At 36.7% G+C, this 19,697-nt stretch overlaps 1 protein-coding gene across 2 annotated transcripts in view; it reads right to left on the bottom strand.

The window, feature by feature from the left end:
• Positions 1-1,149: 1,149 nt before the first annotated feature.
• CAND1 (cullin associated and neddylation dissociated 1) overlaps positions 1,150-19,697 on the bottom strand; it is a 50,823-nt gene continuing 32,275 nt past the window's right edge. The window contains exons 8-15 of one of the 2 annotated variants that reach the window (XM_032170675.2): positions 18,609-18,901; positions 16,486-16,627; positions 14,635-16,128; positions 13,746-13,841; positions 11,149-11,318; positions 10,903-11,067; positions 9,291-9,398; positions 1,150-8,494 (exon numbers count right to left, since the gene is read on the bottom strand). In XM_032170675.2, coding sequence (XP_032026566.1) covers positions 8,270-8,494; positions 9,291-9,398; positions 10,903-11,067; positions 11,149-11,318; positions 13,746-13,841; positions 14,635-16,128; positions 16,486-16,627; positions 18,609-18,901 — 2,693 coding nt within the window. In that variant the 3' untranslated portion in view covers positions 1,150-8,269. The remainder of the gene's footprint in view (positions 8,495-9,290; positions 9,399-10,902; positions 11,068-11,148; positions 11,319-13,745; positions 13,842-14,634; positions 16,129-16,485; positions 16,628-18,608; positions 18,902-19,697) is intronic. The other variant, XM_032170676.2, reaches the window with a different exon arrangement.

Raw genomic sequence — 19,697 nt, 5'->3', positions numbered from 1 at the left:
AAAAACAACTCAAGCGCAAGTATCAAGATGTTATTTTTAGTTTCTGTGGGAACCAAACATCTTGTGACTCGAACTTACTTGGGTGACTATTGTTCAAGCTATTATTACCTTCTTGCTTATCAAGTTGCTCATTTACTTCTCAAGGCTAGCTAGGTGCTTGGAATTTTCCTTAATTTCCGTGCTTGGAGGGATCCAGCAGGCCCCTAAGAGGAGTCCCTGCCCTGTCTCATGTGTGTTGTACTATATGGTGTGTGTGTGTGTTAACCTTCTTAGTATGTTGGGGGAAACTCTTCTTTCAGACTACTACATATAACTCAATTTGACTAATGAGGAAATAGACCTAGTGAGGCAGGAGAACAGGGTCTAGAGACAGGGAACTTAAGGGCAATTCGTGCTAACTTTTTAAAAGAGAAACCACCAAGGTCTGGGGGCAGGAAATCTAAGGCCAAATCACGCTGACTTCCCAGAGCTGGATCTAAAGGAAAATACCTGGGTCTGGGGACAGGAATCCTAAGGCCAATAAACACAAACTTCCTAAAGCTAAACCCAAAGGGAAAAACCCCATCTCCCCAAGCGAAGTTACAAAGGATCAAAGGCTACTCTCCCTACAACCCTCCCACTTCCACCACATCTCAGATGGAAAGGGAGAGTACCCTGGATTGGCCAAGGGCCACACAGGGACCATCTCTTCATGTGCATAGGGTGCCAATTCACCTCAGCCGTTAGCCACAGACCAAATCCTTCATCCAGATAAGGGATAGATGATAAGAACCTCAAATGGGATACTTAAAGCCCAGAAAACATTGTAACTGGGCCCTTGAGCCCACTCCCAACCAGCAGATGCTTTCTCGCTTTCATAAATTCCTGCTTTTGCTGCTTCATTCCTGCATTTCATTCCTCTGCTACTTTGTGCGTTTTGTTCAGTTCTTTGTTCAAAATGCCCAGGACCTGGACAATTCGTAGTCAAGCCCCTCCACCAGTAACACTAGATACATCAATAATTTGCCCAAAGTCCCACTCCCAAGAAGTGGCAGAACCAGATTTAAACCCAGGTTTAGAGCCTGAACTTTAACAACTATATTATAATGTTTCTCAGTAAAGCATTACCAAAAGACCAAGAAATAACAGAAGCTTCAAGGTGGCAAAAAATCTGATGTGCTTATGTTTATTGTGTCAAAATTCTACTGAAATGACAGTAAATATTTTTTAAAAGGAATGAATCCAAAACCATATATAGAGCAAGAGGGAAGGCCCAAGAATTTCAGAAATTCTGACAAATTTCTAGAAGGCAGAAAGCCGGGGCATCAGAGTACAGAAAGTCACAAACCAGACAACGAGGGGTTACTTTTAGTCCAGCCAAGTCCCAGAAAGGACTCCAAGCTGAGTCTTTAGATACAGAAACTGGAACTAGGTTGGCAGTATTCAGTTTGACATAAAGGGCTGTTTCTGAAAAGCTGGACTAGTCGGCCCTTCCCATACCCTAGCCCACTCAGTAACCATCAGCAATGGTATGGAGGAGAGAAATAGCAGTGTCTGCACCAACGTTAACAGAGAGGTGCTTTTAAAAGGAATTTGACAATATTGCATGCCTGAAAATGGAGTCAGGTTCCAAACATGGGAGTTGGCCCTTGGATTATGCCCTCTTCATTACTTGTCCAGGGAAGACTTCCTGGAGTCCTTGACCTAACCTACAAGACGAAAAGCAGCCAGCTAAGTAAAACAAAAGAGAAGTCAAGTCATTCCAGGCAAAAGGCATAACTTGACCTTGAACAAACTTGAGAAGGCAAGGAATAGCATGGTGGCTGAGGGAAATATTTTATAGTTGTCAGAAGAAAAGGTTAGTCCTAGGTGTGAGAGATGCTGAGGCTGGTGGGGCAGGCAGTAACCAGATCTAGTTTGTACTTATCCTATGGGCAAAAGAGAGACAGTGAAGGATGTAGTGCAAAGATGAAATGGTCAGGACCATTGTTTTGACAGCGGTGTGGAGGAAGGACTGGGAATTAATGCCTTCTGGGTATTTTAATGTGGTCGTTTCCAAGGTGTGGCCTTGGGAAACAGCATTAGGACCTGGGAACGTAGTAGAAATACGAATTATTGGTTTACTACAGCCTACTGAACCACGGCCTCTGGGTGTAGGGCCCAGCGATCTGTTTTAATAAGTCCTACGGGTGACTGTGATGCACACTCATTTGAAAACCATTCTTCTAAGGAAGAGCTCATTCCTCAAGACATTTCATCTCCTTTATGAATTGTTTCTGTCCCACTCACGTTGAATGGACGATACCTTCAATTGTTAATCCCCAGTATCCCCTGTGTATACCACACATAGAGCAGAATTTTATGGTGCTTCCTTATGTCAGTCTTCCCATGATAATCAGCAAGCTTCTTTATATCAAGTACAGTCTCAACAGCTTTTGTAGTCCTGGCAGCACCCTAAGCGTGTAATAAATTGGCTTGCTAAATGAATGAACACAAAAATAACGATTAGCAGGCATTTGCCGCAGTCCAGTCAATAGATAAGGAGGAAATGAGGTCTTAAGCCAAAAGAATAACGGAGATGGGCATGAGAGATACTTAGGAAATAAAAGGGACAAAATGCTAGTAAGAGTTAACAATTGTATTACACTTAGTATGTGCCAGGTAATGTTTTAAGTGCTTTATACAATGTTCCTATTTAATCCTCACAATAACCCTGTAAGGTGCTACTATTTTAATTCCCATTTTATAGACAGGGAAAGTTGAGGTTAAATAATTTACCCAAGTCTAACAGCTAACAGCCAGGATTCAAACTATTATGATATATGATGTCTGTCTGTAGAGTCCTTGTTTTTTTTTGAGACAGGGTCTCGCTGTCACCCAGGCTGGAGTGCAGTGGTGCATGCAATCTTGGGTCACTGCAACCTCCACCTCCCAGGTTCAAGCAATTCTCCTGCCTCAGCCTCCCACATAGCTGGGACTACAGGCATGTGCCACCAAATCCGGCTAATTTCTTTGTGTTTTTTTTAGCAGAGACGAGGTTTCGCCATGTTGGCCAGGCTGGTCTTGAACTCTTGACCTCAGGCGATCCACCCGCCTTGGCCTCCCAGAGTCCTTGGTCTTTATCCTATTCTGCCTCCAAACTCATGCTGAGGCTTTTAGATTTCCAGTTTGAATGACTGGGTAAATGGGATGCCATCAGCTAAGAGACAGGAAAAACCAGGGAAAGATGATGACTTCAGCTTTAGATATGCTGTGTTTGAGATACCTTTTGGAGATGTATAGCAGGTGGTTGGATGTAATAGTCTGAAATAGGGGCATGGACTGGGCTAGATGTATAGATTAAGAAACTGGCTGGGCGACGTGGCTCACGCCTGTAATCCCAGCACTTTGGGAGGCCGAGGCGGGTGGATCACCTAAGATCAGGAGTTTGAGACCAGCCTGGCCAACATGGCAAAACTCCGTCTCTACTGAAAATACAAAAATTAGCTAGGCATGGTGGCACACGCCTGTAATCACAGCTACTTGGGAGGCTGAGGCAGGAGAATCGCTGGAACCCAGGAGGCAGAGGTTGCAGTGAGCCGACATCGCGCCACTGCACTCCAGCCTGGGAGACAAAGCAAGACTCCATCCATCTCAAAAAAAAAAAAAAAAATTAAGAAAGAAAAAAAGAATAAAGAAATCAACAACATGTGGCTGGACAAGGAGGCACTTGCAATAATCTCAGCAGTTTAGGAGGCCAATACAGGATTGCTTGAGCCCCAGGAGTTTGAGATCATCCTGGACAAGGTCATGAGACCCCATCTCTACAAAGAAATAAAAAAATTAGCTGGATGTGGTGGCACACACCTATACTCCCAGCTACTCGGGAGGCTGAGGTGGGAGAATCACTTGTGCCCAGGAAGCTGAGGTGCAGTGAACCATGTTTGTGCTATGTACTCCAGCCTAGGCAACAGAGTGAGACCTTGTCTCAAACACAAAAACAAACCTGTGAGGCCATTTGCACTTCAGTTTCCCTTAAACATTGTTCACTAGGTATTTCAGCCCACATGTATTCTCATTATATGTAATCCTTATTCTTTTAGGGCCATCTCATCCATTCTTATGGTTGCATGTTGTTGATTTTTTTTTTTCTTTTTTTTGGTAGAGACAGGGTCTCACTGTGTTGCCTAGGACTGGTCTTAAACTCCTGTCTTCAAGTGATCCCCCACCCTGGCCTCCCAAAGTGCTGAGATTACAGGCGTGAGCCGCCATCTGGCCCTGAAGTACAATTCTTTACTATTTTTGTGAGAGCATTCTAGACTAAAATCACTTAATATCCATCAACCATTACTTACTGGCAATAGCAAATTAATTCCAATACTTCCTAATCTGGAAACAATGTCACTTTACATAGCATAAGCTTTCTAAGACCTCAGCAAAATAATTATAACTTGCTAAAATCACCACTAATAAGGTATGAAGAGGACAGGGTATTAAGACTCCCCAAACAAAATTAGGTATTTCTGTCTACTAAATATCATTTTGAAACCTGACACCCTGGCATTATAGGGCCCAACAAAGTAAAGTAAAATTATATGCATTACTCCCTTCAGTAGTTTTTGGATTCAGAGCTAACTTTCTAAGTTACAAAGAGCAAAAACATGTTACTGAAAGATCTTGCCTGAAACTACAGCAAAGGTGTTTACAAAATCTTTTCTGGTATTAATAGGAAAACGAGCAATTTACTGTATTGGAAAAGGAAAATGTATGATTTCATTTTGCATCTCCTCTAAGAAAACAGCCTTATCTGATGAGATTTTGGTAGCCTGTAGTCAAATACTTCCACTGTGTTCCACTTTTGCAACCAAAATTATCAAAGGAATTTTATTTAAATGGAAAAGTCAGTTAAAACCAGAATATCCTTTGTCCAATCAGTAAATAAACTATTGCCATACTGTCAATTTTCCATTCCATAAACAAGATTTCAAAAAGAGGTATGAATCTGGGGTAGCAGTGGTTTGAAAATTAGGATTCAGTTTAAAACAGAGCTGGAATCCAAAATTTACTTGCCGAAATGTTTAAGGTCTTTTAACTTCAAAACACTTACTAAGCATAATATATCTAGAAATTGGCAATTAATTTTAACAATTTAGGTATTTAGTAAAATTAATGTGGGCAGAAAATGTTACTTTATTACAAAGTATTACTATATACTTTGTCTTGTGACTAATTACAGCTAACAGGAGTATAAACAAGTTAACTGAATTTTTCAGTGGCTGAGGATTTTGTATGCTTCCTCATTTTGAACTTCAATCATGACTATATAATCATATTCATATATCTGAGACTGAACTAGATATAAAGATATAACAACACCCACTAGAACTGGTTAATTAGATATGCCCCTATGTTATTTCTTCACTATTTACCAAAGAAAAGTATGAAGAAAAAAAGACTAATTTGGTTTACGGTTACATAAAAATTATGTAAATATTCAAACATTTGATGAAATCATCATACTCTAACCCTTAAAGAATTCTAATTCCTAATGGTTAAGCAGCTTTCAGATATCATTAATAAAATACATGATCATCATTTAAAAAATTATCATTCAGTGCTACTGATTTTATAAATAACCTTTTAGGTTAGGCCCTGCCATACCAAATTTCCTGTTTTTTTTTTTTTTTTTTTTTTTTTTGAGACGGACTCTCGCTCTGTTTCCCAGTCCAGAGTGCAGTGGCGTGATCTTGGCTCACTGCCAGCTCCGCCTCCTGGGTTCACACCATTCTCCTGCCTCTCAGCTGTAGCAGCTAGGACTACAGGCATCTGCCACCATGCCTGGCTAATTTTTTGTATTTTCAGTAGAGACGGGTTTTCACAGTGTTAGCCAGGATGGTCTCGATCTCCTGACCTCGTGATCTGCCCGCCTCAGCCTCCCAAAGTGCTGGGATTACAGGCGTGAGCCACCACGCCCAGCCCTCTGCCTTCTTTTAAAATAAATCAGGTAGACCTCAACTAACTTAAATGTTCTCATGAAAATCAATAAACAGCTTGGTTTTGTATTAACTTTTAGATCTCCTCAGAAGCGTACATGTGACAAATTGCTAAGTGTAACACCTTAATATTATTAGTAGGTAGCATGAGTGGTAGACTATGTCTGGACTCCACATCCTGCCACTTCCATTCCAGTATCTGGACCACATCACCACTAGGAGTATGGAGTTAATCATCAGTATGACTCAGCATTGAAATTCTAAGCACTGCTGTTACTAACTTTGTTAATGTATGCATATAAACAGGTATATAAACACTAAAGCCATAAAAGAGCAGCATCTATTTCTTTAGTACTAAAAGAATTTCAACTGTTAGAAAAATGAGGTGGCTTGCAAGACAAAAACAAAGCAAAACAAAACAAAACATGCATCTTGAAAGTCAAAAACAAACAAACTGAAGAAAAAGCCAGTTGAAGTATTTGGATTTAACTTTACCCAACTAAGACATTCACACAACATATGCATGTCAGTCTCCTATTCGGTCCTAGAGCCTGCAGTATTGTAATTTATTGTGAAACCATGTAACCAAATACTTAAATATATCCACAACATCTGTACCACAGAAATGCATAGTACATAATATACTAACATCTCAAAATAAACTTCTATTACAGTTTTATGCAAATTATGGTATAAGATTATCACCTGCCACATTTTGAAATGGCACCAACTTCAACATCAATGCACTAGTCAAAATCCTTCCTAGAAGTGATGTCTTCTGCATTATCATCTGAAAATTCAAAATCAACCTGTTAATCTAATAACCACAGTATGTTATCATTTAAAATCACTGTATATTTGGATGTTAAAGCAGGTAGTAATACAGCAGGAAAAGTGTTTCTAATTCACAGTTTCAAAAATAAAGGGTGCAGTTTTCAAATATCTGATTGCTTAAAATTGGTCACTCAATTTAACAACTGCCTCCTTCAATACATGTAAACTATGTTTGCACAGCATTAGGAGATGTCTTTTATTTCAGAATTAGTTCTTACTGTTACAGGAGCACCACAAATTTTAAGGAAGAGGCTACAGTGTGAAATGAGCTCACTGAAGGATATGTTAAATAAAATTTTAACTACAATATAAGGTACTGCAAAAGCTTTGTTCCCCAGCACAGATCCCTTAATCAGGAAAAGTAGTGAACACTTACCAAATACAATATGTAAATTAGCTCTACAGGAAATGGGGAAAAACCTACCTCAACTAAAAGAAAATACTATTATTAGCTAACAAACCTGTGATAGCTGGCTTCAGAATTTTCCTAAAAATAAAAATTCAAAAGCATACACAGTATTTATATCCTTTGTTAAGGAATGTAGACATCCAAAGGGAATGAAAGAAAAATCTGGTTTTAAGAATTTCTAAGTGGAAACACACGCACACAAATGGGTAACTGAGAAAAACTGAGCACTTAAATACTCAAAATTTAAGAAAGAAGATTTATAATAGAAAAAAGTGGCAAATTGTTACTGTGACTTGATTTGCTGAAAACATCTGCAAATTCACACTGGCATTAAGAAAACCCAAGTCTCAAAAATTCTCCTTTCTCTCCAGATAATGTGTTTTCTGTGCAAAAATAAATATCTGAAAATTGCACTAATACTTATTTTAACTTCTATATTATGAATAATCTGCACATGCTCCTTTACAGACAATACATATTTGTAAACTTGCTCATGCAAAATTAGTGTGTGCAACAGGGATATTGTTAATTTTCATACTTAAAAATGATACCTTATTATCTTTTAAAAATTGCCAAACTCTCTGAAATGGTAACAAATCTTATATGGATATTCTTGTCTGCCAGCTAAAAATCAATTTACGTTGCTGAAAACGAAAAAGAAACATGGTTTTTGTTTTACAAGATTTTTGATTTTTAAATGAGAAAATTTATAAAAGAAAGAAATTCATGGTCACAAAATTTCAACATTTTAATCCTAAACATTACAGGGTAAATAGATACTGGACCCTATCTCCATACTCCATAAAATCCTAACTTTTAGTTTCCATTTCAAATGTTGCTGTAACCACTAAAACACTAGTGGTTTTACAACCTCTGGATTATGGAAATACACATTTCTGAAATAAATGCTACAAAAACAACAATGGAAGAAAGCCAAACAAACAGTCTCCATGAAGGAAAAAAAAGTGGAACATTTTGAAGCTTTTAGACACTTCTCTTTCCATGTCTTATGATTAACCTGTCAATTCAGTGCATTGTATGGTCATAGGTAATGGTCCCCATGGTGAACAAACATCTAACTAGTGTCCATTGATTCCAAGTTAGTAGATGATGAATCTTTCTGGATACTTTCAAAGATAGCCGCCAGCTCAGGGTTAGAACTGATCTGTGACTGGAATTCACTCATCAGTGGACTCTTCTCTGCTTCTGGAATGGTTAGCAGTGCTGCTACTGCTCTCATGGCAGACCGCTTTAATTCATCTTGTTTTTCAAACTCCTGTTTTACTGAGTTTGCCTTTACCTGTAAGATGGAGTAAACTTAGATTACATGCTATAAAAGACAGCTCTTACATGAACAAAATTTAAGCACATAAGATCTTCCTGGTAAAAGCTACTCTCGTAGGTTCACAAGGCATATTACATTCTAAGAACAACTGTTTTTAAACTTATTTTTAAAGTAGCTGTCTCCTTTTAAGGGAATATTTTACACAAAGCCCCATTATAAAAACAGAAAATCTAGACCCAGATGATTTTAACAAAGAGAGTAGGACACTCTTTGTTTCAACTATCTGCTTAGCAAGTCTCACACTTTGACCCCCATCAAGAAAGTACTCCTCTAGCTACCCTATTCTTTGCTATACTCTATTATTCACTTTTTCAGCACACCATATGATGACATCCCAGGCCTTTATTCAAAGCCTGTTTCATCTTCTTGGTCTAAAAAAAAAAATCTTGATTTTTCAAGGTTCATTGCAAATGTTGTCACCCTAATATGAAACCTTCTGACTCCCCTTCCAACCAGAATTAAAAACTTCCTCTTTTGTGGCCTGATCACATTTTATCCCATATCAGTACTTCAAATATGTATCAGTACTTCAAAATGTTAACATATTGATATAGCAATAAACAAAAACTTTTAAGAATAGCCGTTAACAGTGCTAAGTTTTATAAAACATCAGTATTTGATAGGTTAACTTTTTAAACCAACTGCTACACAGAGCACTGGAATAGTTATATTTGGAAAGCTAAAGAAAAGAATTGGCTAGGAATCCCCAATACACCAAGTCTGACCTAGGTTGATACTTATCATTTCTTACCTTAGTTGTACATGTTGCACGTAATGGCTCAACAAGTCGGTCCAACCTCTGCAGTACTGCACTTGGACAAAGGGTAGACAGTCTCACCAACATTAAAAATGTCAGCATCTATTAGGAATAAAAAAGACAGAATTTAGATTTGACATCATTTTCTAAAAACAAAATTCTAAGTTCTGACAAATCCTTTAAAGGAAATAACTAGCATGCAAAGTAAAGCTTCCTTTTAATGTAATCTGCCAATCAGAATCAGACAGATTTGTCTCAAACTTTATCTGAGTTAAGTGCTAAAGAGACCTCACCAGATTGTATTTTAGGTGAGGTCTATTGAGCAGCATATTATAGGTGAGGTCTCTTTAGCACTTAACTCAGGTAAGGTTTGAGACAAATCTGTCTCAAACAGATACAAGAACTAGAAAAGTGGTTTTCAATCTTGGTTGCACATTAGAGTCATCCAGAGAGCTTTAGAAACATACCCATTCTTCAAGCCCCATCCCCAGAGTTTTACTGAACCTGTCAGAATATTGCCACACATTATTTTTTTATTTTTATTTTTTAAAGCTCATGTGCACCAGAATTGAGAATCATAGAACTAGAAAATTACTGAACTGGAACACAATTTCGTAATAAGTTTCCACTATCATAACAGAGTTGACCAGTTATTCAGATTAATCCATGTAAAACCTGATAACCCATAAACCTTTTTCTCTTGGACTATAAATTCATAGAATTAAACTAGCACGTCCTTTTACTTCTTGGTAGGGAGGCTCTCTTCATTGAACTTTGAGAGGCTCAGGTCACTACCACACATGGAAACCTAAGAGTAGGAGTTCAGGTAGTATGGCTGAATTACTGCTGAGTTACCACTTTTGCCCCGCTTGGCCAAAAGCCCTAAATGGAAGAGTGGATGAAAAAGACACAATGCATGTATTTTTTATTTTTCAAATCACCCTTTTACTGTTCACATTTTAAATGGAGATGAACACACAGGAAAACAAGGAACACTTATATGCAAAATTAATTATCCAAACATAAGACGCAGTATGATTTCTCTCAAGTTGCTTCTACAGATTGTTTTGTATATCTGAAAAGTTCCATGTCCTCTAACAAAATTCTTGATATTAAACACAGTATATTATATTGAAAAACAAAAATTCCTCATTCAGGTAAATAATATAGTTACAATTCAGACTAGCCCCAATGGTAGCTCAGAAGAATTAATCAAGACAATGCTAAGAAAACCCTCCATGGGTAGCAACTATGGTCCAATGTTAAGACAGGCCAGAAAGTTACAGATTTATACTTTAAACAGCAAAATCTGTTGGGACTTTTTTGAGGGAAAGGATCTAGGGACTATTCACTAAGCAAGTGGGCACACAGCATTTTGCATCCACTGCCACTTCCTCCTCCAATAAAAAGGGCTCTGGATCTTTCTCACATGTCAACTGGTGTTACACTGCCTATTACTTTTGCACTTTATAGTTTACAATATGCCTATCAAAATCTTGACAGACAACCTGATTTTTCTCAGACACATGAGTAAATTACAAGGGTGAAAGTTGCTCTAGCAAAGTCTTCTTCTAAAACATTGTATAAATAGGCACAAACATCTTACCTTAATATCATAATGGTCCTTCAAACCATCTTCAACATGATTTAGAAATTCAAAGATATCAAGTCTATCAAGACAACTGTCTAGAAGTGTGTACATACACTCAAAAGCTGCCTTTCTAATATCCAGACCATCATCAACTGTATGTTTAAATGGACCCATTTCTACCTGTTAAAGCAAAAAAGAATGTGTGGATATACAATACTTAAGTCAAAGACAAGCTCAGATAAACAGTGTGATCTAACTTACCTCTCTTATAAGCTCCTTTCTAACTTTTGTTTCATTGTAAAGATGTGGAAGAACAGTATCCAATAGATCCCTTATTAATGATGGCTTGTTATGTGCTGCTGAATTAAATGTGACCAAGGCTACTCTTCTCACATTCAAATCTGGGTCTTCCAAAGTTTTTAGGAAATCACCTGAAATATTACAAGAAAAGCAACAGACAGACATGATAAACTTAAAATATAATATACATTGTATTTTCTCTAAGTTGATATAATTTATTTTTGCTGGTGTCATTGTTATTTCTTCAGTGACGGTCAGGGAAGAACCTGATGAAATACTAAGTGAACCATAAAGTTTCTTTCAGCAGCAAGGCAACTATCATTTCTGAAGGTGAATATATTTTCAACTGATAATCCACTCTCAGCACTTATAATGCAGAGGGTATGGAAGAAGAGTCCATAAAGTTCCTCAATATCACTTCTATAGATGTAAGATATGACAGAGACAGCAGCTAAAAAGACTAATAACATGCATGATTCTCCTTGTAGTTCACTAAAAGCAGCAACAAAAATATTTTTAAACCAAGTTCAAAATAAGAATAAAAAAATGAGGTGAAGACAGACCCATTGCTTAATAAAGATGGAGTACTATTAGCAGATATACAATTAATCAAATGAAAGAGAAACGTGCCTCCAAAAGCCCTACTTTATTTCTGCCTTCAGTAAGAAATACATGAATTCACAGGAAAATAATATAAAAGGAGAAAATTGAAAGCTAACATAGGACAAAAGCCAGAGAAGCCATCTAGGTATTTTAAAAGTCTGCTTACTCTTGCAAATGTGGGCAAGAAAGTATAATGCAAAGACCTTTGGAGTTACATGGATGGTGGTTCAAACCATTTTACTTGTTAAATGTATGATTTTGTGCAAGTTACTTTAGGCGAGAACCTCAGTTTCTCACCACAGTTTCTCAGTCAATAAAATGAGGATTATAAACCTTTTAGAGCTATACTGAGCAGAATAAACGGTGCATATATTGTTGAAGACAATGTCTAGTACATACTAAGTATTCACATGTAGCTATTATTCATCATTATATGATCTCAACTCTATCATCAGAAATCTTTTAGAATACACAGGGAAATGTAGGAGAGATAACAAAAGACTTGAATGCCAACTTGAAAAACCAGCAATTTGAAAATATGGGAGGAAAGAGACTTCAGATACTGTAGATTGGCAAACCCAATGTTGATATCCAAGAAAGTTCCAGCACTGATTTAAAAAAAAAAAAAAAAAGTCTGAGAGACAGAGTCGTTTCAAAAGCAATATAAATGTACCAAACTAATCTCCCCTCCCCTTTATTTGCATGCTAAACTGGTAGATAGAAGAGTAATTACAATAGAGTATATATCTGCTTTCAGTAAAGCATCTAAAATATTGCTATTATGGACAAAATGGTGTCATGAACTAGCAATTTCAATTTTTAAAGTTTCCTAGGTGGTTCTGATGTTCAAATAGTCATGAATACTTAACTAGATCATAATTCAATTAGAATGCTAACTACCTGGCTGAGTAACTGTATCAACAATGCATACTGGTTGACTGCTGTCAACATGGAAAGGTATTTCTAGAGATATGGCAGGCGCCTCTTCCTCTGTCCTATTTTGCATAATACCAATGTCCTCAATAAATACATCAAAGCAGAAAATGGGTGGGGGAAATGGCAATAAGAAGTTTATCACATAGACTTTAAATAATTTCTAGGCCCTAGCAATAGAACCCATTTGTGCCTGTGCCTTCCTTATTCTGAATTGGCAATCCCTTTCTATGCAGTTCAAATTTTATATTGTATTTTTTTTCTTTCTGGCATGCTGCAGAATGGCACAAAGCTCCAAAGCTTCTTTGCCAAATCCCTCAATCCTCCCTGATGGTTATCTCTATTATCCTGTCCTCAAGAAAGCAACAAACAAAATTCTGAGGTGTTTTTGGCTACTATCAAACTCTAGGAAAACCAATGATAAAAACAAAATACAAGGAGGTTATAAAATCAGAAATAATCCCAAAAGCTAATTCTTGTCTTCACAGAAATAGAGAAGCCTTAGTTTTTCTTGGGTTATCTCCTCTTAGTTCTTCTGGGAATTAGCTCTCCCCCGCTTTATTTTTTATTCTTAGGTCATTTTGACCTTAAATATGGAAATCTCCATAGGTCTCCTTGGGTATTAGAAGTAATAATTGAAATTTGAGGCCTTAATAGCTCAAGCAAGATTCATTTAAATCTAGGGAGAAACTTCAGACTGGCCAAACAAATCTAGTATCTTTTTGCTTTATCCACTAAAGCTATCTTAGGTCACCCCAAAAATATGGCTATCAAATATGTAGTTGACTCTAAAGACATGCTGGTATATTATAACTTCATTTATGTGCAAAATCATCTAGGAATAATTACAAACAATATAGGCAAATGCAATTTGTTAAAAGTTGTAAGATCTTTTCAATTTTCTTTTAAACAATTATTTTATAAGCATTTTAATTCCTCAATATTTCTAGTTACTAAGTTCAAGAGTTTCTTAAGAATTCTAAAGTCCAAAAATCAGTATGTTTATCTTTGTTTCCACTTACCTATGCAGTTCTTTAACAGTGGATCAATAGGTTGTGGATGGTCAGAAATTGTAAATTTCACAGCCGTAACCACTGAGCTTCGGGCATATGATGAGCCTAGTTAAAAATAAATTGCAAGTCTATTGGTAGGTAGTCAACTAAAACTCAGGGACATCATTTTTAAATCACTTCAAATAACACCAGTGTCTTCAATTCCTTAGAATTCTCCTAGGCCAAGAAGGGTATTTCTTATTGCACACATGAATCCAAAGGAGCAAAGTTAACTCACTTATGAGCCTAAAATATAATCCCATTAGATTTCAAAAGAAACAATTCCTTCTGGGGAGGGACTTGAAGCAGCAGTGGAGGATCTCGCCCTCACAAAATAGAACTAGCTAAATCCAAAACTGCTTAAAAATCTTCAAATTTTTTACTAAAAAAGAAAGCAGTGTCTAAGAATGAATGGCTATTACTGCTATTAATATTACTACCTTTTACTTGTTCTAATGGGGATGACACTGGTAAATTTGAAAACTCTTCCAGAATCTTTCATTTGAAAAAAGTGCTTTCACCAATTATACTTATTGTAATTAGTATCAATAAGCTCTTCAGATTATGTTAATTCATTAGATACGTCTTTTCTGCATTTTAACACAATATAGTAACATTAAAATATAGTTATCATGAGGACTTAGAACAGATTTAACCATTATCTGATTACCACTCTATCCTTTAAAACAACAACATGTCATTTGAATATCATTCCATACTACAAAAGACAGTTTTATCACATACTTAGCTTTTAGGTTTAAGAAAATACAGACATGGCTTAACTTCTTTATTAGGCATCTTTTAAGGCAACCAACTACCAATAAAAAAAATTTTTAAGTAAGAAAATCTAGATACCTACCTGATATCAAGTACCCCTTAAGCCGTGGAAGGAGAGTTTCTGGATCAATTAGAGTGAGTTTTCCTAGACATTCAGCAACAACATTTCTGGTTCCTTCCTCTGCACACTCACAGTGCTTTAGTAATAAGGCCCAGATGTTTTCAACATATGGTTTAAGGCCCACCACTGATGCAGAGCTAATAATTTCCTTCAATGAATGAAGTAAAAGATACTGCCTTTTGGGTTGACTGGTTATTTCTTGCAGGACAAATGGCAGATATTCAGGAAGGTTGCCCACACTAATGCTGCCTAATGCATAGGATGCAGCTGATTTGACTTCTTCACTAGGAGATGAGAAAGCTTCTAGTATTACAGATTTTAGTTCCAACTGTCCACTTAAGTCAATATGATGCCCAACTTCTCCAAGAGAAAGTAGAGCTAAGAGACGAATGGAATCTGTAGACCTTGAGTTCTTGACATCTTGAATAAACTGACCTACTACAGCTGGTCCCTCTTTAGGGCATGCTCGAGTAAGGGCAGCTACACATTTGGCAATGGAATAATAAGACTGCTTATGAGTAAGAGCTGTGCTCTGAGAGTAAACTGGACCAGTCAGCATGCGCAACAAATCCATGTATCCTAAATTATTTGTTCCAGTGACAACCAGTGCTTGGAAAAAGTCTAGCATGGCACTAAGAGCGCCCCCCTGCAATAAGGGTGATCTCACAAGTCCAATAAGTTCATTGAGAATGGATCCACTTATCTTTGAAAGGGAGGAGGGATACACTTTTGCCAAAGTGGTAAGAAAACTGATGGCCATTTGTGAAACATGCATATCACTTTCGCTGATAAGAGGTGGGAGCTCATCTAGAACTGCATCAATCATGGCAGCTGTCAAGCTGTCACTGTAGTTTTTTATTAGAATATCAAGGGCAGAAAGAGTACCCAGTTTCAAAGCTCTCTGGTTTTTTCTAAGAAATGAAGCAAGGATAGGAACCCCTTCTCCCAGAACAGGCCTCAAATCTATCTTCAAAGGTGACCCAGCAATCAGTGTCAATGCCTTTACTGTAGTTAACCTGGTAATTTCATTCTTTAGTCTCTCCAAGAAAATCTGAAGTGTATTAGGCAAGTCAGAACCCAAATTGTCTCCAAGGTTGCAAATAATTTGTCCCATACAGGAAATAGCCCTTTCCTTGACTTCCTGATCAATGTCAGCTGCTTTTAATCTCTTAATGGTACAGGTAAATAGATCTTTGATATAAGGAGTTGCATCAAACGAGGAAGGCTGATCTAAAGGACGAATTACTTTGACAAGCTGTTGAGTAACAAGAAGTGCTTCAGATGTAATTTTGTAAAATGGGTCTCCAACACAAGCCACCACTGGAGGAACCAAAGCCTGAACGTGAGGATGGAAGACTTGAGGAGAATGGTTACAGAGGATTACGTATAGACATGACAAAGCATCAATCTTCAAATTCGATGAGCTTGATTTATCATTCAGTGAGAAAATGATTCCTAAAAAGCCAACAAAAACTCCAATCATTGCTGTGCAGACTTTTAAGAGAGAAAAATTAAAAATCAACCCCTATAGTACTGCTAATGTTCCCACTTCATTATATTATTTCTATAAGTAGAAACTTTCACCATCTACAATAAATATTACAGCCAAATATTTTAGGGTAAGACTTTTAACCTTTTACTCACAAACTTCTAACTTCAGGTATTCAAGACTGTTAGATTAAAAAGTTAGCTCTATGTGCATATTAAGTTGTCACAAATACTCCTTTAAAAGGAAACAATTATTTAAGCTTATCTAAGTCCTAACAAAAAGGCTACGGTAAGTCCCAAAAGAGATTTATGTTTCTTTCATACCTGGTACAAGTACAGGAATGTGTTGCGTTAGGGCCCCAGGTAATACATTTACCAGCTCAGTTAACATGTTAAAACAACACTGTCGGGTCTTCACACTTTTTTCTTTCATCTGTTTGTGAAGAGCTTTAACAATGTTGGGAACCTGCAATTATCATATACTCATTAGCTGGTTCAGCTGTTGGTATTTGCTCAGTACACTTAACATGAATTACGGAGAATGAGGATAAAGGGAAGAGTTTATCTTTTTTTGTTAAATTCCTAATTCAGCTATCTACTGCTGTTGCTAACACAAGATCAAGTTTGTTGCATGTATTATATATGTTCTCTTGTAACTATATTTGCTTGATACTGATAAGAAATTACAGAAAAGCTATCATTTAGCTTTCCAGAGAGCAACAAAACAGTCTTCCCTACTTAAGTTTTAATTGTGAAACATACATGACTAAAAAGAAATTAATAGGCTGGGCGCAGTGGCTCATGCCTGTAATCCCAGCACTTTGTAGGCTGAGGCAGACAGATCACGAGGTCAAGAGATCGAGACCATTGTGGCCAACATGGTGAAACCCCATCTCTATTAAAAATACAAAAATTAGCTGGGCGTGGTGGTGCACGCCTGTACTCCCAGCTACTCAGGAGGCTGAGGCAGGAGAATTGCTTGAACCCAGGAGGTGGAGGTTGCAGTGAGCCGAGATAGCACCACTGCACTCCAGCCTGGCAACAGAGCGAGACTCCATCTCAAAAAAATAAAAAAGGAATAAATAAATTAATCAAATCATATTTTCAATCAAAAATTTAGGAGGTTAATTTATAAATGGTATTTTGAATGACAACAGCACAGATAAAAATCAAAGAAAACAAGACAAATTATGGAAAAGCAACCATCGTACAGGTCCTTTTCTTACTTTCCATTTGCTGTTACAAGGAATCAACCTCACTTCAAATGTAGCTACAAGCAGCAGGGGTATGATTAAAAGACATCTGCTCTAAACTTTCTAATGTTTTGCTAGTCAGTAAAACAAATCAGGTCTCTACTAACAAATCTTATGGATGCAAAGCTATAAACGGAACTTCTAGAATACCTCAACAGCAAAGCAAGTAGAGATTAAAAACAAAAACAAAGCCAAGAAAAATCCCAACAACCAAACTACATGGACACACACCGTAATTACACAATGATCTAAGAACTAGACAAAACAAAAAAATTGTCTAACTTTCCTTAGCATTGTCAGAATTCCTGGCAACTCTACTGAGCAATACCTGACTTCTATATACTCACTCACTTGCATATATCCTCCATACACTTTATCTCATTTCCTTCTACAATTAATCTTCAACATTCACCTTTATGAGTAAGTTCACCACAAAAATGTATTTATTTCTACTTAAAAACAAGATAGATACAGTATGTGTGTCCCGTCCTCTCCACTGGTTTAATCCCTGGCAATATCTGTTTTGTAATCTATAAAAATTGATCTACTATTTGTGCATCCCATAGGGCTACTGTAGAGATTACATGTAAGATAGGAGAATGCCTGGTATGTAATAAATATTCAATAAATGGGAGCAATATAATAGCTCTAATGTTTAGGATCTTAGAAAAAAAATGCCCTCGAGTGAAAAAGTGTGTATTTTATTAGTAAGTACTGGCGTATATCAAGCATATATGTAGTAGGCACTACACTGAATGCTCTACACAGATCATCCAGCTTTCACAACCACAGGCAGATATTTCTAAGTACATTCTTTTTACAAATAAGTGAAGTTTAATAAAATGACTAAATAACTTGCCCAAGATCACACACCTAAATTAGAAGTGAAGTCAGTTATGTGATCACAAGTAGTATGACTCCACAGCTCTAAGACTTCTCTATTAACACCAGAGATAAAGATTACTTTACTGAATCTTAAAATTATTTAAATATTGTTTATCATGTAAAACCAAGAATACTTCAATTAGAATAGTTTACAAGTAACATAATATGAACATGCATTACCTATATAAACATATCCTAGAACTTTCTGCTTCTCTCTCTATATTTTGGAACTCACATTTCCATATAAAGATAATTTTAAAAGCATTGCATTTATTATCATAATTTTCTAAACTTTACTTTAAAACCCACCTGACTCTGAAGCATTGTTAAAGGTGTTTCTCCCTGTTCCATTGCATCGGGGTCACATAGCCAACTTTGCACAGGACGAGTTTGCTTCAAAAGAGAAAGGTATGCGTGAAAAACATCTGCCTTTACATTCTCTTCACGCTCTTTAAATCTGGATATTAGTGCAGGAGAGACGGTCTTGTAGAATTCTGGAAGCATTTCATGCCTTGTGCTAACTACAGCATCCAAGCACTTCGCAGCTGCACGTCTCACTTTCCAACTCATGTCATCATCATCACTGTATTCATCATCACTCCCTAAGAGTAAGTTTTAATGTAAACAGGCTATTAATGACAAGAGAAGTATATCATTTAAAACAGAAAATGAATTGATATTCTTAACCAAATCAGTTAATCTAACTTTCCAGTAACATATACAGCAACAGGCAGGTTTCAACAGAAGTAGAAATTGAACAAAGAGCTTGTTACTTCTATAAATCTGCACATAAATTAAACTTAAAAAACAAACATAATTGTATTTTTAATTAGTTTAACATTTTCTCATTTATTTTGTAATGAACTGCTGCTTATTTGTAACCCTTTAAAATCATCAATTAAAACATTCAACTTCTTTAGAATATAAATACTTATAGTCATAAATTTCCTAGCCTTTGAAACAAAATTCAAAGAACTTAACAGCATAGGAAAAATCAAGCAAACAATCAGGGGCTTTATAAGACAAACCATGAAATGGATTTGTGGTAATAGAGTAGGTGATAAAAAGAATGGTTACCAATCCCAAAACACTGTAGAACTAATCTTCTGGGAATAAAAAGAAAGTTGACATCAGCTTTGTGACTACAAGGCTTTTCACTCAACTTGTTGATAAGCTGTGAGGAACAAACATGTATATTCTAAATCTTTCACAATTTTGTCTTAATGTACTTTAACAAAACCATTTTTGCTTAATTATACCAAGAAAATGCTGCACGCTTAACAGAGGACCATTTTTTTCCCCTAATGCTAAACCTTAAACATTCAAAGCAGAAGCACTAAGAATTGCATCTCACTTATCTATACTTGATAGATAACATGTGTGTGAAATCTCCAGAAA

This window comes from Hylobates moloch, unplaced genomic scaffold (assembly GCF_009828535.3).
Source record: "Hylobates moloch isolate HMO894 unplaced genomic scaffold, HMol_V3 SCAFFOLD_12, whole genome shotgun sequence".
NCBI classification, from domain to species: Eukaryota; Metazoa; Chordata; class Mammalia; order Primates; family Hylobatidae; genus Hylobates; species Hylobates moloch.
Note: the sequence above shows the minus strand (reverse complement) of the source record. Positions and strands in the feature narration are given on the sequence as shown.